Below are 19,177 nucleotides of genomic sequence, written 5' to 3' on the forward strand. Positions count from 1 at the left end.
TTCCCGCTCTTGATGATTTTCTTTTTCTCCTCGTTGCTCCGCATCGACATTCAGCTGTTCCTGATCTGCGATAAAGTTTTCTGTGCTGGATCGGAGCCCTTTTCTGTTAAACTAATTTTCAAAAAAAAAAAAAACATTTTAGTTCACTGAAGCAGTAAACGGTGTAAAGTGTCTTGGGTACATCCTCAGGTTACATGGAAAGTTTGTGGGCAAGCGGGTAGCATACTGATTAAAAGTGTGGCTTTTAGAACCAGTGGTCAAAAGGTTCGAATCCTGCGTCCAGCTATAGCACCCTAAATTGCTGCAGTAAAATCGCTCAGTGGTTTAAATGGGTAAATAATTGTAGGTGCATTAACATTATAAATCACGTTGGAGAAAAGCATCAGGGAAATGGATACATTTCAGTTAACACTGCTCTTCTTTTTCATTTTTTCCTCAATGAGCCGTGTTTTTTTCCAGAACATTAGGTCTTAACCTTTACTTCCTTTTTAGCTGTTCATGTCTGTACTATGTCTTTAATGCGCCCTGCTTTGCAGGCTGTTTTCCGTTCTGTCTGTGCATTGATTTTTCCATCTAAAATATACATAACAGCCACCGTCCCTGGGAAATTGAACATACGGCACAATTCAAAATTACAATTAATTACATTCTCAGCACGTTGTACTGTTTATAATACTATGACATACTGTTCATAAAGCATCAGTATTTGCTTTGGCTCCGTGTGCCACTGTGGTGTAGAACCGTGCTTCTCCTTCTCACCCTTATTTAGGTTAATCAAATTAATCTTATTAACCTCTGTGCCCCACACATGGTAGCAGCAGGTACGTTCACTCAGTCTGATTTTTAACTAATACTTAAACATGGATATTTAATTACTCTTGCTGGTGCAAGATTTACAGCTACTGCATCTGTACTTAGAGGTTCTGGGCTTGAACCCCACCTTCTGCTGTAGTACTATTGTAGATTAAGGTAATGACCCTGAATTGCTCCAGTAATAGACATTCAGCTGTACAAAAAGGTAAAACATTGTAAGTAAGTTTGCAGTGTATGCTGCTTTGGAAAAATGCATCAGCATCATGAATACATGTAAATATCAGGTGAGCTGGTAGTGTAGTGGTTAGAGCTGCTACTGCTTTTGGACCCAAAGGTTGCAGGTTTAATTCCCACTTTTAGCTGCAGTACCCTTTAACAACATACTTACCCTGAATTGCTCCAGTGAAAATTACCCTGCTGTGTAAATGCATGAATAACTGTATGTAGCTTAACATTGTAAGTCACTTTGGATAAAAGTATCAGCTGAAGAAATAAATGTTATGTAAATATAATATGCACATAGTATTAATGTACTTGGTCCCTAGAAATATTGCTACTTTGTGAAAAATTTTTAAACATAGTTTTATTGCACTTTTGGTATTTTTCCTGCTACATCTCAAAGCTAAGCAATTGCCTAAAAGGGACAGAGGTTTTGTGCATCCATTTGTGTGTTTTCCCAATATTTAATAATTCAGTTCATTATGGATTTATGCAAGAGTTGCAACTACTTTTTAGGTCTGGCCCAGTGAAGTGTAGTGAACAATAAAATGTTGAATGAGTATAAAGAATTTGTGCCTGAAGACATTGATATGTGTACTTATTGCTTTCCTCCAAAGCAACTTACAATTATTTTCTCGTTTATGGGTTATTTTACAGAAGCAATTCAGGGTAAGCACCTTGCTCAAGGATACAACAGCTGGAATTGGGATTTGAAAATGTAATCTGTGAGTTTTGCTTTTAACTAATGTTAAAATAATTATGCAAATTTATGCAAATTTTTAACCACAAGGTGGCAGTGTGGTGCATTTTGTATTTTCTTTATTGACAATGGATTTAACTGTTGCTTACCTGCTGAAATACATGTGCAAATGATTAAAGAAATTGTACGTTTTTTTTAAATATTTTAAATTTGTAATAGTTTGATCAGGAGTTAAATAGATTAAATCGATGAAAAGAGACTATCGTTAGACCGAATTTGCTGTTTTTTCAGTTGTATTTTTTCCCGCCTTTTTCCAAGAGTTGTTTTTCCTCCACAGTTTTTTGTGTGGTTCAGTAATGTTGTCTTTTTTTGGTGTGCATAAACGCTATGCAGTGTCGTGGTAGGTGTCTATGGTGAGGTGCCTGCTGAGACGGGAGATGTTCTGGTGAACGATGATCAAGTGCATGTTCAGATCTCCTTAAGCTAGGCTCAGTCTATGCTTTATTTTGAGATCTTCAGGCAGCGGCGATAAGCTAGGAGCAGGTATTATATACCCATGGATGATGCGCCATTAGGGGCTAAGCACCGAACCGTGGACCCGTCTCTTGTTTCAAACAGAAAACCTTGTCACATACCTGACGGTAAATCAAATAGCCACGTTCTCCAAAGCGTTGTTAACCTGGAGAAGGAAAGGGTGGGTATGATAAACTCAAGGACTTCCTGTGGAATATATAAGTCCCCATGGATGCTCCACCTCCCTCCCCGGTGAGAAGTGGCAGGGTGCCTCGAGGTGTATCTGCGGCTTTGACCTAAGAAGATTTCACTCCTGTGGATCCGATTAGAGAGACGCTCAGCTCCACTGCAGGCTCTTTAGGCCAAGATAGTGTCCCTCAGACAGAGCGGTGCGGTGCGGTCAAGCCCTGGTGTGGAACTCGGGCCCATTGACTATACCCCCCCCCCCCCGCATCGAACCCATCTGCCCAAACTCACCGCCTCCCCAGTAATCCCACGTCCTTGTCCGGTCAGGGTGCTGCACTGCGGTGGTGTAGGGCTGTGGCCCTCCATCTCCAACCCTTATTTGGGTTAATCAAATTAATCTCATTAAAGCCCCTCCCGCCCCTTGCTCGTCCTCGGTGATCTCACACAGGGCAGGAAGGCCGCCTCATTACATGGACTCCTGGGTACGTGCGAAGAAACATCTGTCATCAAACATGCATGTCTAACAGTGTGCTGTCCATGTGCTTTCAATGGTGAAAGACACAGGCAGTGATCTTTGGAGATTTATTTTTTAAACATTATTATATTAAAATGTCTCTGTCTTTATCTGGTGCTTTTCTCCACAGCGGCTTAGTTATACAACTGGGCAGTTTCTACTGAAACATTTTAGGGTTGGTACTGTACTCAGGGTAGAGAGGGGGGATTCAAACCTATTATGTCTGCAGCTAAAGGCAGCAGTACTAACCACTATCCTATAAGGTACCCTGCTTCAAGTACTCTCAAGTACTCTCTACTCTTCCTCAAGTCCTGTATTTCCAGAGTGGCCCTCCATGACCCTGTTTTAGGAAAAGCTGCTATTTATAAGAGGATGAATAAATGAATGGAAATATAACATTAAAATACTAAGTAGAAGTAATAACTTTCTTACAAATATACACACTGGCTGAAACCGCTTGTCCCAAGCCCAACGCGGCAACACAGGACACAAGGCTGGAGGGGACATGCCCTGGATGGGATACCAGTCCATCGCACCTGGATGGTCCCAGAGAACATTGGTTTGATTCCCGCTCAGTCTGTGTGGAGTTTGCATGTTCTCCCCATGTCTGCATGGGTTTCCTGTGGGTGCTCTGGTTTCCTCCCACACTCCAAAGACATGCTGTTCAGGTTCCCCATAGTGTGTGGGTGACACAGAGAGAGTGTGTTCCGGTGATGTATGGATGAGTGACCCAGTGTAAGTAATGTATGTAGCAGTGTAAGTCACCTTGGTGAATATGGTGTGTGGGCTGTTAACACTGCATAGAGTTCATTGGAAGTTGCTTTGGAGAAAAGCATCTGCTAAGTGAATAAATGTTAAAGGAATGCAAAGTATTTTTTTCTTTACTACAGCTATATCCAAGGTTTATACAGAACCTTACGCTTAAATAATAATATTAAGGGATACCTATATCGTTATGTTATTTTGGTCGTGCCAATAATGAAGCTGAAAGTGACCAGAAGAATATTGGTAACTCTACTGTGAACTAAATAAAAACATTAAAAGTGATACACTGTGATGGATTAGCGTCCCATCCAGGGCATCCCTCAAGCACTATGCTACCAGGATTGGCTCCATACCACCACTACCGTGTGTGTGTGTATGTGTGTGTGTGTGTGTGTGTGTGTGTGGCAGACCTCTTCCTGTAGGGTTCAAAGCGATGGACACGACCCTGAGAAGTGACGGATGGAGTCGTGATGTGATGCACAGTGATGAACAATTTTGCTCACATTGTGACGGCATGAATCTGATGCTTTTTTGAGGTTTGGCTCCTAAAGGTGTGATGGTGGGGAAAGAGGTTTTGGTTCTCTTGTCCTCTGCTTGCTGGAGTTACTGGAGAAAATCAGTCGACAACACAGAGCTGTATTGATAAGATGGGGCAAAGGATGGAGGGGATGAAGGTCGAGACCCTCTCACCCCCTTGCTGAGGTGATATGATGGAGCCTGGGGGACAACAGGCTAGAGGACAAATCACAATGTGACCCCTCTCACACGTCCCCAAGGAGTGATTATTATCCATTAATTATTGCAGGCTTTGTGGGTGGCACAGTGGTGCTCCTGTCTCGCAGCACCTGTGCATTGGGAGAGAACATGGGTTCGATTCCCGCTCGCTCTGCGTGTAGTTTGCATCGTCTGTCCGTGTCAGTGTGGGTTTCCGCTAGGCACTCTGGTTTCCTCCCACTGTCCAAAGATATGCAGTAGCGATAGACTGGTCACACTAAGCTGCCTGTTGTGTGTGAATATGTTGCTACCCTGCTTTAGGGATGGGCTCCGGATCACCACGACCCTGCTTAGGACAAGTGGTTATTAAAGATGGATTAGAAAATACACACACACACATGTGTATGCGTGTGATTAGAAAATATATTAATTAAAAATAATAAGAAATTAGTTGATGCCTATTGTCCGAAGAAACATATAACGTTAGATACACTAGAGTGAATTGCAAGAATCTACAGATTCACACAACAGAGCAAGGCCACACCCCCACACACACACACTAAGGGCAATAAATGAATACAGCAGGTCACCATGCTGCCCTGTAGTTAGTATGTTCTAAAGAAGCACACGGGGAAGATGTGTGTGTGGTCTCTCCATGCCACTTCACAGTGTGTGGTCCATGTCTTTCCATCTCAAGGCTGGTACTAGGAACACTGATTGATCGATGTGGAACATTGATTGGTTCCGGTAATTGATTTAGTCCATCTACCCTCCACAGACCGCTGCTGCCGTTTGCATTGGGATTTCAGGGTTTTGCGGCGCCTGCAAAGGGCCCACCGCTGCTGTCACCCTATGATTGTCAGTGTAGGTCATAAATCCGCTCTTCCGCCCTTCAGCTTAATTAGTATTAACTACCAATTAACCTTTAAAGCATTGGGGTTTTCGGCGCCTTCAGCCTCATGTGCCACTTCCTGTCGGGTGCCGGTGACCACACCTCCGAGCGAGTGTTTGCACATGACTCAGCAGGACCCAGGCAACCCTGCTGATGTGGAGGAAGCGAACAGGACAGGTCTGAGCACCCCAGTTCATTAACATACAATGCTAAGGAGAACGGTCGAGGAACAGGTAGTTCTTTATCTATTTAGTCAGCGCTTTCTCCCAAAGCGACTTACAATGATAGTATTTTTACAGCGATTTACACATTTTTGAAGCTGCATAATCTCAGAGAAATACAATGTGTGCATTACATTAGGAGAAAGAGAGAGACATGGTTGCAGACATGTGATTCTTAAGTAAACTTTGTTCGCTTCTTTCCCCTTTATGCACCGATGTTCATCACTTGAGTTGGCGCATAAAACTCAGAATAGACGATTCCTGATCACCCTCCTAGAATTTTCTTTTAAAGGTACACAAACATTTCCGTACATTTTACTGTAACAGTTTGGAGTAAGTACCTTGGTCAAGGGTACTACGCCAAGGCAGCCGCTCCAACTACTACGCCACCTACTGGCCACTAAAAGCATACCATGAAAGGGCTTTTTGCCAGAACAGGATGAGCTCAGTGAGGAAGCTCGACCCAGCAGGGCAAACAGATGGTAAAACTGAATGCTTACTCCAGTAACATTTGCCAGCAAAATAACGGTATCAGACGAACCAGCTGCACTTCCATAATCACGTGTCTGTGTCTAAAACTCTTCATCGGTTGTTCAGAGGGCAGCGTAAGCTAGACGAATATGTCCAAATAATACATTTTAGTGGGGAATGGTCATTCTGCTGGAGTTTACCTATCTTGTACCATGGTTCCCAGCTTCCCAGCAAGCCTGGGCAGTGGGCAGGACTGGTCCCTGAACACACTCCTCATTGGATTTCCCTCAATAAGTCCATTTGTTTAGCCGCCCTATAATAGGCTAAATACACTGTTTAAGCGATACTAAATCCCAAGTGCTGCATGAGTGTAAAGGCCAATTTGTATGGCGAGAAACTAAGCGCTTCACTTTAAGAAGAGAACAGAGGAGGGTCGATTAAATGAAGCAGAATCATTATTACTGTCCCCAGGCAAATGTTACACAACACATGTACGATGTAATATTACTTTTAGTACTTTTAACTGTCCTTCAACTGATGCTTTTGTCCAAAGCAACTTAAAATGTTAGATAATGGAAATTTCATTTATGTACTCATTTATACAGCAGGGTTATTTTTACTGTATCAGTTCAGGGTAAATACCTTGTTCAAGGGCATTCAACAAGGGGCGAGATTTTAATGCCAAACTTTCAGATTTGAAGGCAACTGCCAGTGGCGCTGGACTACCTGCTCCTGTCATATGAAACCGCCGTACAATTATGTGCTTTGTTTGCCATTAAATTATTTTTTTTTAATTACCGTTAGCGCGCCGCCTTTACAAAAGTCTCTTTTTCTCTTTAAATTTGCATGCAGGCCAGATCATAGTAATAATTGGAAGGTGATGAAGTATCAGTGATGAAGGATCCATATCCAAAGCATCCTCTTATGATTTTTTTCAATTTAATTTTATATATTTATTTCTTTACATTTTTGGGTATATAATGTCATACTGTAAGGGGCAGCTGGTAGCGTAGTAATTAAAGGTATAGCATTTGGACCTAAAGGTTACCGGTTCAAGTCTCATCTTCCCTTGAGCAAGGTACTTACCCTCAATTGCTCCAGTAAAATTACCCACCTACATAAATGGGTGAATAATTATAAGTTGTAAAGAAAATTGCCAGCTAAATGAACAAATGCTTTTATCTATCTATCTATCTATCTATCTATCTATCTATCTATCTATCTATCTATCTGTGTCAGTGTTATATAGTGTATCATCTGACTGTGCTCAGACAGGTAGTCTATCTTTGTCCTGTGCCAGCCTGGACCAAGTGTTTTAATTAAACTCTGTCGCCCTAATCCGGGAGAGCTGTGGTTAAGCCCGGCTGCCATGGGACTCCTCGACCCGCCGAGGTGTTGTAGTGGCTGAGGATAATCCCTACGCTCACAAAGGGGCCCGTCCAGCCATTGATGGCCCCCAGCCTAGCGGGAAACACCGAAAACTCGGAGCGGAGCGCGTACGGATTCCCCCGCCGTCTAATGGGCCTTTTCCCTCAGCGGGGTCTCAGGATCCACTCAAGTTCCTGACACACACTTTGGAAATGCAGCTCTGCCGTATGTTTACATAATCACATGTGTGTATTCAAAAATGGTCAGTGGGTTTGGATGTGGGTTTGAATCGGTTTATGTTCTCCAGTTGCTCATGTAAGTTTCCTCCAGGTGCTCTGGTTTCTTCCCACAATCCACAGACATGTGTTTTAGGTGAACTGGTGACTCTAAAATGCTCAGTGTGTGTGACTGCGTGAGTGAGTGTGTGTGTGTGTGTGGCTGGCCTGCAATGGGCTGATGTCCAGTTAAGGGTGTACCCTGGGCCACGGCCTATGCTTCCAGGATAGACTCCAGACCACTGCAACCCTGCACTGAACAAGTGTTTGATGAAGAGGGGTAAAAAGTGGTAAAAAAAAAAAAAAAAGTTAAATTGCTAAAAACTGCTAATTCATTTCTGGGTTATAATAATAACTTAGAATAATAAGTTCTTAATATATAAATTAATATGGAGCAGTGACACAACCACCCATTTGTTTCAGTGGCTTATAAATTCAATATTGACATTGACATATATTGATACATTCTATTAACTGACATTAATTAAATTTATATTATTTTTTTATTTCATTAATTTAATTTTTATCAATTTCATTTTCGGTGAAGGGCAATAATGTTTCTCTCTGTTGTTGAATCGCATCACCTCATTTCAGAAGGCCTCTCTCGTGGAGTCCAGGCCGGTTTTTCCAGCCCCAGCGTGGCAGCCACCTCCCCCAGGAGGGGGGGGGGGACCACTCAGCCTCCTCTGGACTGAGATCTCTGTCCAAAGAGCTCTCCCGTCACACAGGAGGCATGGAGACGCTCTCCAGTACCCGCCGCTGACCAGCACAAGGCGGCCCTTCGAACCCGGGACACGCAAGAGGGGCGCTTCATGGACTGAGGATGTTTTCTCCGCGCTGGACTAGTCCAGAGAGCCTGCCGGACATGGGGCGCTGGACGGTGCGCTCAACTTTCTGTGGGACAGCCCTGCTGAGCCTGACGGTCATCTGCTGGGGTACGTCGAACCGCTGACTTTCGCCTCCCCTTTCTGTTGCTCTTCCCCACGGTTGCACTCGACGGATTCGTTCCGGCTGAGCTGCTCGGTGGCATCCTCCCCCTGTGGAACTCAGTGTATGTGAGTGTGGGTAAGGTGCTCCCATTGAGGATTTTAGCTGATGGGACTGAGCTCAAGTGCCACCAGTTGGCAGCCCGGTTGTCTGTCTGCGACCAGGTCTCAGTAAATCTAGTCCTAACCAGATCATAATTACAGATCCCCTTCTGGGGGTGGGGGGGAGGTCTCGAGCAGGAGCGACAGGTTGCACTGGGGGTGGGGGGGGGGGTGTTCCGCCAAAACTCAGACTGAGAGCTCAACAAACAATGTGAGAAACCTGTCGACAGGAAATATTTTAACTGAAAAGTTCTTTAAATAAATTATTTACATCAACAGTTATGGACCTAGAAGGGTCTCTTAATTATTGTTTCATATTCACATTAATATTCACATCTTAACTTGCCGGTGATGCTTTTTTTGCTGCTGAATGTTACAGAATCGCGAGGAGCCGCTCTCGGGGAAAAAGGAAACGTGGTGCATTTCCCAGTTAGTTTTTCCGTTGACGGTTGCGGTCCATATTCGGGGTCCCATTGCACTCGCCGGTGATGCTCAGGGGTGGGCGGTGCTGCGGGACCCTGCCCCCCCCCCCCTTCCTCTTCCAATGCAAAACTGGCCTATTCTAAATCCCCGCCACCCTGATTGTTAGGAGATTCGTTAGGGGTGGCAAACTGCCATTTGGGGGTGGGGGGGCATTGTTGGCTGTCACCATGGCGATGGGCCTGTGCTCTGCTGTGTTCAAACTCCGAAGCAAAACAGAGGTTTAAAGAAGTCAAGCAGCTAAGATGAAAACTGACGCCTCATTCAAATGGTCAGAGGTTTGACCGCAAAGGGTTTGACCGTTGCTGTTTGAAACAGTTCATCAAGCATTGGTGAAAAAGCTGGCATTACAAGCTCATTTAAGAACGTTGCAGCTCCTTGTTTAATCTCAGTGAAGTGGTAAGAAAAGTGAAAAAGAGGAGGTATTGGAGGTGAGGGGATAAGCCCCCACCGGACTGTTTATGAAAGTTCTGATCCTATATTAACGATCGTTCTCCTCTACATATTTACATTTATTTATTTCGCAGACACTTTCTCCAAAGCATCCTCCAACGAACTCTGTGTAGTGTTATCAGTCCACACACCTTATTCGCCATGGTAACTTACACTGCTAGATACGCTACTTACACTGGGTCACTCATCCATACATCAGTGGAACACACTCTCTCTGTCACTCACACACTATGGGGGAACCTAAACAGCATGTCTTTGGAGTGTGGGAGGAAACCAGAGCACCCGGAGGAAATCCCTGCAGACACGAGAGAACATGCAAACTCCACACAGACTGACTGGGGACCGAACCCCTGTCCTCTCACATAAACATAATATTTAAATATATTGTGGTCCTGGTTTGTGCTGTGGGTTCCTCCCAAGATCCAGCGTTGACACTTTTGTCAAATCCAGCGGTTACGCAGCACCACCTCCAGCCCCCAGCAGGGATTGGTTCTCGAGTTCCTCCAGCAGGGGGCGCTACAGCTAGCCTCCCGCCGTGGCCAACAGCAACATCATACATCATTCATTCCACAGTGTCATCTCTCCCAGGCGTCATGACTAGGTGTTCCGTTGGAGTGGGGGACTTGTGCACCAGAGGACATCCTGTGGGGGCTTCCGATCAGCCTTTCACTTGTTTACACCCTCGGCTTGTCCTCCCCAGGGGTTTGACACGCAGGGTTGGGGAGACGCTGGAAGAAGGGGCTGCGTTGTAAACAAAAACAAACAGCCTTTAAATAAACATGCACATGCCCCCCCCCCCCCCCCAACATGATCCCTTCCTTTTGGATTGGATGCTGAAGGATCTCCATGGAGGAAGGTGTCTGAGACTCCAGAGTGGTGTGATGATGGATGTTCTGAGCAGGCTGGTCCAGGAGTGTTTTTACCGTAGTAAAGGTGCCGGTGAGAGTTATGCGGGACTCTGCGAGGTGTTTACGTCAGGCTGTGGAAGGCAAGATTTACAGCTGGAGTCACTGCTCGACACTGAACACCCCCCTGGACCCCCACCCCAGCGGCATCTTTGAAGTGTGGCTGGAAAGCAGAGAGCAGAGTCGTCTCGGCTGTTATGCAAACACACACACACAGTCGGGTGCAGACACAGATGTGTGTCAACTCATGACACTATGAAATATTATAACTGGCCTCTGATTGACACCTGTGATGATCCTGATAAAAGAGTTGATCTGAGACCAAAGAGGACCAACAGGGTCCAGAGGGCAGAAGACGGTTCCTACACAATGTCACTGACTGGTTGTTCTATACTATAATAATAATAATAATTATTATTATTATTTATTTTCTATGAATTTTTAAAATACTTTTGAAGCATTCTGTCTCTTGATTTCTGTGCCTGGAGCTCGAGAGCACTCTGAGATAACCTTTATCTGGTAATGGGTTTTCTGACAAGGGAGTTGATGACATCAGACATCGGGAATGTCTTAGGGGCAACAGGGGTCCCCTTGGCAGGTTCTGCTGAGGGTCATGCCATTATGGACAGATAAGACAGGTGTGGGGGTCTGCAGCACTGCCTCAGAACACTCCCCCCACACCTCATCCTACACGGAGGACAAACCCTTTGAAAGTTGCCGTGGACAGAAAGTGGACAGATTGACAGGGCTGGTGGAGTTGAGGTGTGATTTACCGAAAGAAGACCAAGTTGGGATGTGGTGGACAAAAAAGTAATGGACATTGTGGGGGTGTGATGGATTAAGGAAGAACAGAGATGGGATGTACTGGACAAAGAGAAGACAGTTCTGGTGGACTGGGCAGTGAAAGGACATGATTAGGGTGTAGTGGACTGCAAGAGGACACTGTTGGGATGTGGCTGACAGAAAAAAGATGCGGTTGGGATGTAGTGGACAGCAGGTCGACAGAATTTGGGACAGAAGTTGTTGGCAGAGAAAAGACAGGGTTGAGATGAAGTGGACAGCAAGTCAATAAAGTCGGGGTGTAGTGGAAAGTGAGGACAATGTTGAAATGTAGTAGAAAAAGGGCAGGAATGCGATGCAGTGGACAGAGTTGGGGTTTTGTAGACAGTGAGAGGACAGTGTTGGGATGTAATGGACAGAAACAAGATGCAGTGCAGATGTAGGGGACAGCAAGTCAGCAGAATTGTGGTGTAGTGGACAGAGAGGACAATGTTGAAGTGTAGTAGAAAAAGGGTTAGGGTTGGCATGTAGTGGACAGAGTTGGGGGTTTATGGACAGCGAGAGGACAGTGTTGGGATGCGGTGGACAGAAAAAAAGATTCAGTTGGGATGCAACTGGGATGTGCTGGACAGCAAGTTGACAGAATTTTGGGGTAGATAGTAGTGAAAGGACAGAGATGGGGCGCAGTGGACAAAGAGAATACAGTTCTGGTGGACTGGACGGTGAGAGGATTGGGTTGGAATGAAATGGATGGAGAGAGGACAGTGTTAGGGAGTACTGGACAGAGTTGGGCTTCCATAGACAGCAAGAAGACAGTGTTGGGATGTAGTGGAAAAGGACAGCGAGGGGACAGTGTTGGACTGACACTGGCATGGCAGAGCTGCGATGACACACACTACCACTGTTCTTTGGAGACACAATACAGCCTGTCTGTGGGGGGAGTGAGGGAGGGCCGCTTGGCCTGGAAGCTGTTTGCGTCCACGCAGTGGTCAATGAGGTGACATCACACCCTTTTTGGACAGTGAAGAGCTGCCAAACAAAGACACCAGGAACGGGCTTTAACCGCCTTCTGTTTGTGGGGTCGTCGCCCACCCGTTAATTTTGCCATTGAAATGCTAATCGGTGTAAGACGTGTTTGAGAGACAGCGACTGTACCTGGGCCGTCCGTCCCATTTTCATCTGGACGCAAGTGTCCTTCTCTTTCCTGAACCCGTCCCACACGTAACGCGGTTCGTTCAGTCCATGAAATCACCACCTTCGGCAATTTCCTGTAGTCTGGGAGCCGAATTACCATTCTTTCCGATTGGAAAAAAAAAATTGGTTCCCAGGAAAAGTATGATTCCTAATTTACATTTTACTGCCATATTTTTTTGGTTCCGATTCATCTTGCTCTTCCTTTGCAGCCTTTCGTACTTTCTTTTCAACTTTTTTAGGAGACATTCTAATCACTAAGCTCTTCTATGTTTAAGGATGTTTGTGGGACAGCTGATAGTGTAGTGGTTAGAGTTGCTTTCTGTCGACCTGAAGGTTGTAGGTTTAAATACCATCTGCAGTACCATTGAGCAAAGTACTTACCCTAAATTACTCCAGTTTGGGTAAATAACTGCAAGTACCTCAACATTGTAGTGTGTTTTGGAGAAAGGTGTCAGATGAATTAATTACTGTAAATATTTATGATATTAGGGTAGTAAAATCACTCCATACTCCTTTCACTTTACAAAACAAATATTACACCGTTAGAGGCTCCACATGGCATTATTAATAAATGTTTTATGATCTACATTTCATCATGACATAAAAGCTCTGTTTTTCACTGAGGAATTTTTTGAGGACAATTTAATTATTTATTAATTTATCTAAAACTTTTCTTCAAGGTGACTCACAGCATTGCACTACTTACACTGATTTACCCAGTTATACAGCTGGGAAGTTTCTACTGTATCAGTTCAGTATCAGTATCCTGAAAGGGAGCTGAACCTGTGTCCATTAACAGCTCTAGCCACCAGGACACCTGCTGACCCTACCAGTACAGAGTGTAATACCCTAGATTTGACCATACTGACACCTGTGAGGGGCAATAACCTTGTGGGTTTGAATGCCATTGTAAAAGAGAGTAAAAAGCCTGTTGGATAAATTTTCATCAGCCATTGCAATGCAGTGTATTTTATTTTATTCTGGACAGTGCACAGAAATCTACATTTCAGAGGTTTAATTTTATTATTATTATTATTATTATTATTATTATTATTACATTAAACATAGCTGTATATGGAATGGATGGCAATCAGGAGAGAAGTGGGTCCAAAAAAGAGGCATTCTGAGACTCTGAATGTTGAGAGGGATTCAGTAGCTCTGAGGGACAGAGGGTTCTCATTCAACCACATTAGAGCCAAAACCAAGAAGCTTTGGGCTTTTGATTTTGGAGCCCTTGTGTGTTCCCACATGTTTGTAGGTATTACATGCGCACTCATGATGAATTGTTCAAAGCCCGAATTGTGAGCTCTGGTAGACTTTTAGGTAGTTTCCAGGATCCTGGGAAGTGATTCCACGCACCGCTGTCGTCGCCCCCTGCCTCCCGCTGACAGGCAGAGGAGTCACGGGTCAGAGGTCAGGGGTTAGTGAAAGAGTTAGTCAGGGGTTTTTGCTAATCCCCACGCATACCTTATCGGGCTGCCATGGAAACCAAGGGCCGCCTGGCACGGGGTCGAGCTGTTGCCAGGGCCACGTGCTCCGGGAATGGAACCAACTCTCCTGCCTGCGCTCCTCCCTCAGGAGGTGGCGGGGGCGAATGTGCCGCGATGGGGGAGGGTGCCAGTGTTGCCTGTCAGACACAGAAAGGAGCATCGGAGCAGGAGAACAGAGCAGAGCAGAGGGCGGATTTTGTCCAACCCCACCCCCCGTTCCACATTAGCCCGCTGTCTTGGCCCCGTGACCTCTTGGGTGGATGACCACGGAAAAAAGGAAAAAAATCACATAATTGACCGGGCAGTTGAAAATCAGACCGGACTTCCTTCACGTGACTCGAAAGGGCCGTGTGGCGGCACGCAAGCTTTGCTGTGAAAATTGAGGGAGTCGCACCCGGTGCCCAGCTCTCGCTCCTCAAAGGCTGATTTACCGTAACGAGCGGTGTAAAACTCCACCACTGGAGCAGCTGAACAAACCACCGAGGACTGACGATGGAGACCTGCTCATGTTTCCCGAGAGAGATCACCGTCTGCGAGGGGGTCCCTAGGCGAGGGCATGTGGTACCGACTCAGGATGCGGCGGGTCAGTTGGGCCTGCATTGGGTCACCCTTACAGGACCACTGTTCCTGTGTACTATTAATCCGTTTCTCCAAAGCGATGCACCACTCATAATAACCAAAAGTGCTTTTCACCAACAGACAAAGCGCTTTAGACACAGACATGTGACTCTCAGTTTGCCCAGTAGCACCATTGTTGACACCAGTCGCTGTACAGAACGGATAAGAAATACAAAGGCAGTGGTGACCAACTCCACAATTTACGTAGCTCTTCGGAGATCTGGTGAGAAACAGGTCTGGAAGAGATTCCTTTTGAGATACTTGTTGAATGTTGAAAGGATTCAGCAGCTCTGAGGGGCTGAGGGAACTCATCTCACCAAATCGGGACCAGAACTGAGAACAGAAGGACCATGTGTGCGCCACCTCCAGTAGGGGCAGAGCTCACAGTACCGCTAAGGAGGTAAATACACCACATAGGCTAAGGTTGCCAGGAACACGGCCTCCATTGGCTGCGCTAAGCCCGGTCAGGTGATAGCAGTTGAGGTCAGAGGTGCCGTAAGTCAGAAGCTCGAACTGCTGGAGCCATGAGCAGCGAGCAAAAGCAGCAGGGTTAATGTGACCGTGGTCCATGGGACGCCTCACCCCCGTGTCACAGAATTATTGGGCCCCCCGTTCCTTGCTCCCCTCTCCCCAGTCCCTCATGGGTCATTAATATGTTCTGCCTGAGTAGGAAATTTTGGAACAATACCGTGATCAGACTGCAGGACGGTGGAATGCGGCCACTCCACATGCTGCCACCCGATTGGCTGGAACAGCAGCACACAACAGAGGGCCAAAAACCCCCTTCCTCACAAGAGTCGCTCGGCTGCCGGGAAACGATCAACACGTCAGTCACGTCCCAGACCTCAAAGAATGTTCCAGAACACCTGGTGCTGCTCTTTGTTAATGACTTTGGATAATTGGTACAAGTTGGCCAGCAGGTGGCACAGTGGTTAGATCTGTGGGCAAGCAGCATGCTTGATCAAGGTACTTACCTTAAAATGACATGGTAAAAATGGCCTTGCTGTGTATATATATGTTTATGCTGCAGGGCCATTTGTTTACATACAGTGTTTATATATATATATGTGTATAAAATTATAGAGATATGTATATCAGAGTATTATGTTTTGTTATTGTATTAATTTTTTGCTGGCTTTCTTGGTTCTTGCTTTAAAATTTTCTTGCCAGTAAATGCTGACATTTTATAAATGATGGGACTTATTTTGTAAATTCTGATAAATAAAAATAAATAAACTGTTTCCAAGCAGGGGGGTGCGGTGGCGCAGTGGGTTAGACCACGGCCTTGCTCTTGGGTGGGTCTGGAGTTCGAGTCCCGCTTGGGGTGCCTTGCAACGGAGTGGCGTCCTGTCCTGGGTGTGTCCCCTCCCCCTCCGGCCTTACGCCCTGTGTTGCCGGGTAGGCTCCGGTTCCCCGCAACTCCGGATGGGACAAGCGGTTCAGAAAGTGTGTGTGTGTGTTTCCAAGCAGTTCCTCAGCAACTGGAAGTGTGTTGGATAGTGCTGCTCACTTTGGAGCAGAAGGTTGCAGGTTCAAGTCCCTCTACTGCTGTTCCACCCATTAACAAGGTAAATTACTCATGTAAAATTTCCAAGCTTTATAAATTCACAAAAGGTTGTAGATACCTTAACATTGTAAGTCGCTTTGGAGTAAAGTATCCCCTAAAATAATAAGAGTTTTGGACTAGAACATGGTGTAGTTGATGATTTCTAAAACCTTTTTTTCCCAGAATGCACTGGGAAGGGAAGAGAGCTCGAGATGCCAGCCACAGGTATTCATGACAGACGATGTGAACTGGGCTGGAGTGAAACATCCGCCGTATTCCACGGTTACCGTGGTCCTCCCCGTCGAAGGTCCTCGGGTTACTTCGAAATTGCTGCTCGATTTACTCCTAGAAGGTCAGATGAGGTGAAGCGCTGCCCAAATGATGACCTCAATTAAACTGCAGAGCTGGGGCAGAACCGACACTGACCGCTGGAGCGGATCGTTACCATCTTCAAGGACCGTTTGTCTCAGTAGTCACACACGTGTCAAACTGGCAAAATGCTGAGTTATAATAATACTCCCTCACAGTGAAATCACTGCCTGCGATTAGAGCGTCAGCTGAAAACAAAGTACAACCACGGTCAAGCGGTGGAAGGACCCCCCTCCGTCCCACGAATCCTATTTGTCTCTGCTTGGGTGGACGCGGTCAAGGGCTGAAGGGCTGAGGGCTGCGTCACAATGGACCAATTTTCCTCCCCTTTCCAGAGTGCGTTTCCATACACAAGCGGCGCAGATAAAAAAGGAAGGAACGATATGGTCGGCTGACTCATCTCCGGTTGAATGTGAGGGGGTTGGAGGTAACACCCTACTTGAGGTTATTGGTATGAGGTGCAATGAAGTGCTTCCAGAAACCTGTGTCCTCCACTTGCCCGCAGGAGGTCCTGTGATGGTGTCCATACCCCGCCGTGTCCTGTAAAGCTGATTTATGCTGGCGATCCATGAGCTTTGTCAGCTGTTCGGGTGGTTTTGGGTTTCAGCGGAGGTCACGGGCAGGAAGGTTGGAACCCAACCACCAGCGTGTGCCGGCGGTGCTCACCTGCTCCGGGTGCATGCACAGCTGCGGCTTGTGTTTCTAGCTAGGGAAGTGGATACCGAATCAGGCTGGGTTCGCGACCGTGTCGCGGGCAAGTCCAGTGTGACACGAACCTCCACCGAGCATGCTCAGTGCTCTCGAACCGCGGCGACTCCGCTGGGGAAGCAGGGCTGAGCGAGCAAACGACTGCCAATTGCTGCTGTCCCAGTGGTCCGCAGCGGGAACGACCTCGCTGTATCAGGTGCTGTGGAGGGTCCGCTGAACCCCCCAATAAACGTTTATCACCACGGAGGGGAGATGGACCCCCCGCGGGATGGTAAACACCTCCTGAGGGGTGATGCGTATTTAAGTCTTCAGCGACACCAGGGTTTGTGTCCAAGCAGTCTGATGGACCGTAATCCCCATTGTCCAAAGACCACATTGTCTGAGCGACACAAAGAGCTGCCAGGCGGGACGTCACCGCTTGCCCCCGAATGGCCCCTCATTACCGAGAGTCGCTGCAGAATTACACACCCTGCGTCACGGTTGTTTCTGCTCTCTTTTTCCCTCCCTTTGGGAAAATGTAAGTAAAAAGTCCACAGATACTGCGGTAGTTTCCTATTCTTTATTGATTTAATCTCAGAAACTAGATGTTTCATATTATACACACACACACACAGTCTACAACTGCTTGTCCCAAGAGCAGTTGCAGCAAGCTGGAGCCTAACCCAGCAACACAGAGTGCAAGGCTGAAGGGGACACACCCTGGATGGGAGGCCAGTCTGCCACAAGACGCCCCAGTCAGGACTCGAACCCGGACCCACCACAGAGCAGGCCCCAGCCAAACCCGTGATGCCAACGCCCCCCTTTTTTGTGTTGTGTAAATTAAATATATAGAATTCATGTGATCATTCATCCACCCATCCATTGTAGCAACTGCTTGTCCGGTGGTCACAGTGGCTCAGAGTCTAGCCTGGAAACACAGGGTGCAAGGCAGTGACACTCACACTCATTCGCTCACGCACACACGCAGGCTCGTTCACTGATGAACGCTCTGAGTTTATTTTGAGCCAATTTAGAGTGACCCGAAACACACATTTTTAGACTGTGGGAGGAAACCAGAGCACCCAGAGAAAACCCTTGCGTACAAACCTCACACAGACGGAACCTGATTCGAGCCCATGCCCGAACGTGCAGCCCGAACATGATCTCGATTTTGTTGGTAATTTTCAAGCAGTGTGAGAATGCTTTTAGCACATATAGAACATACCTGTACATACATATAATGTCTAGTGACTATTTTTTGTATATTGTGTACCTTATGTTTTTATATTTTTTTTTATCCTTTATTCACATATTCTATCTTCTCATCTGTGTCTTGTCACTGTCATTCTGTCTGTGCGCTCTGGAAGTTTCTGTCATCAAGACAAATTCCTTGTATGTGTGAACATACTTGGCAATGAAGCTCGTTCTGATTCTGATTCTAAAAGGAATATGGCATTATTATAATTACATGAATACAGAAAATTGATGGCGAAAAGTATGTAATTAAGGGGATGTGGTGGTGCAGCAGGTTTGGCCAGGGCCTGCTCTCTGGCAGGTCTCAGGTTTGAGTCCCGCTTAAGGTGCCTTGCAATGGACTGGTGTTCTGTCCTGGGTGTGTCCCCTCCCCCTCCAGCCTTGTGCCCTGTGTTGCTGGGTTCAGCTCTGGCTTGCCGTGACCCCATATGGGACAAGAGGTTCAGATTGTGTGTGTGTGCGTGCGTGCGTGTGTAAAATTTTGAATCTGATTATTGCTGTTGGTCTTCAAGATGTGCTTTGCAGCTCAAGTTGTGGCCATGCTGTTTCTCAAAGTGTGTGCTATAGGGGCACCTGGTTGCATATTGATTAGAGTTGCTAGTTTTCAACCCAAAGGTTGCAGGTTCAAATCCCACCTGTGGTACCCTTAAGTGAGGGGCTTA

General features: G+C 46.2%; 1 protein-coding gene across 1 annotated transcript in view; it reads left to right on the forward strand.

The window, feature by feature from the left end:
• Nucleotides 1-5,408: 5,408 nt before the first annotated feature.
• The window catches only part of LOC108937989 (protein crumbs homolog 2-like), a 33,830-nt gene continuing 20,061 nt past the window's right edge, over nucleotides 5,409-19,177 (forward strand). Inside the window, exons 1-2 of the mRNA XM_018758254.2 lie at nucleotides 5,409-5,549; nucleotides 8,246-8,586. Coding sequence (XP_018613770.2) covers nucleotides 8,475-8,586 — 112 coding nt within the window. The 5' untranslated portion in view covers nucleotides 5,409-5,549; nucleotides 8,246-8,474. The remainder of the gene's footprint in view (nucleotides 5,550-8,245; nucleotides 8,587-19,177) is intronic.

Source organism: Scleropages formosus, chromosome 17 (genome assembly GCF_900964775.1).
Source record: "Scleropages formosus chromosome 17, fSclFor1.1, whole genome shotgun sequence".
In the NCBI taxonomy this organism is placed as follows: Eukaryota; Metazoa; Chordata; class Actinopteri; order Osteoglossiformes; family Osteoglossidae; genus Scleropages; species Scleropages formosus.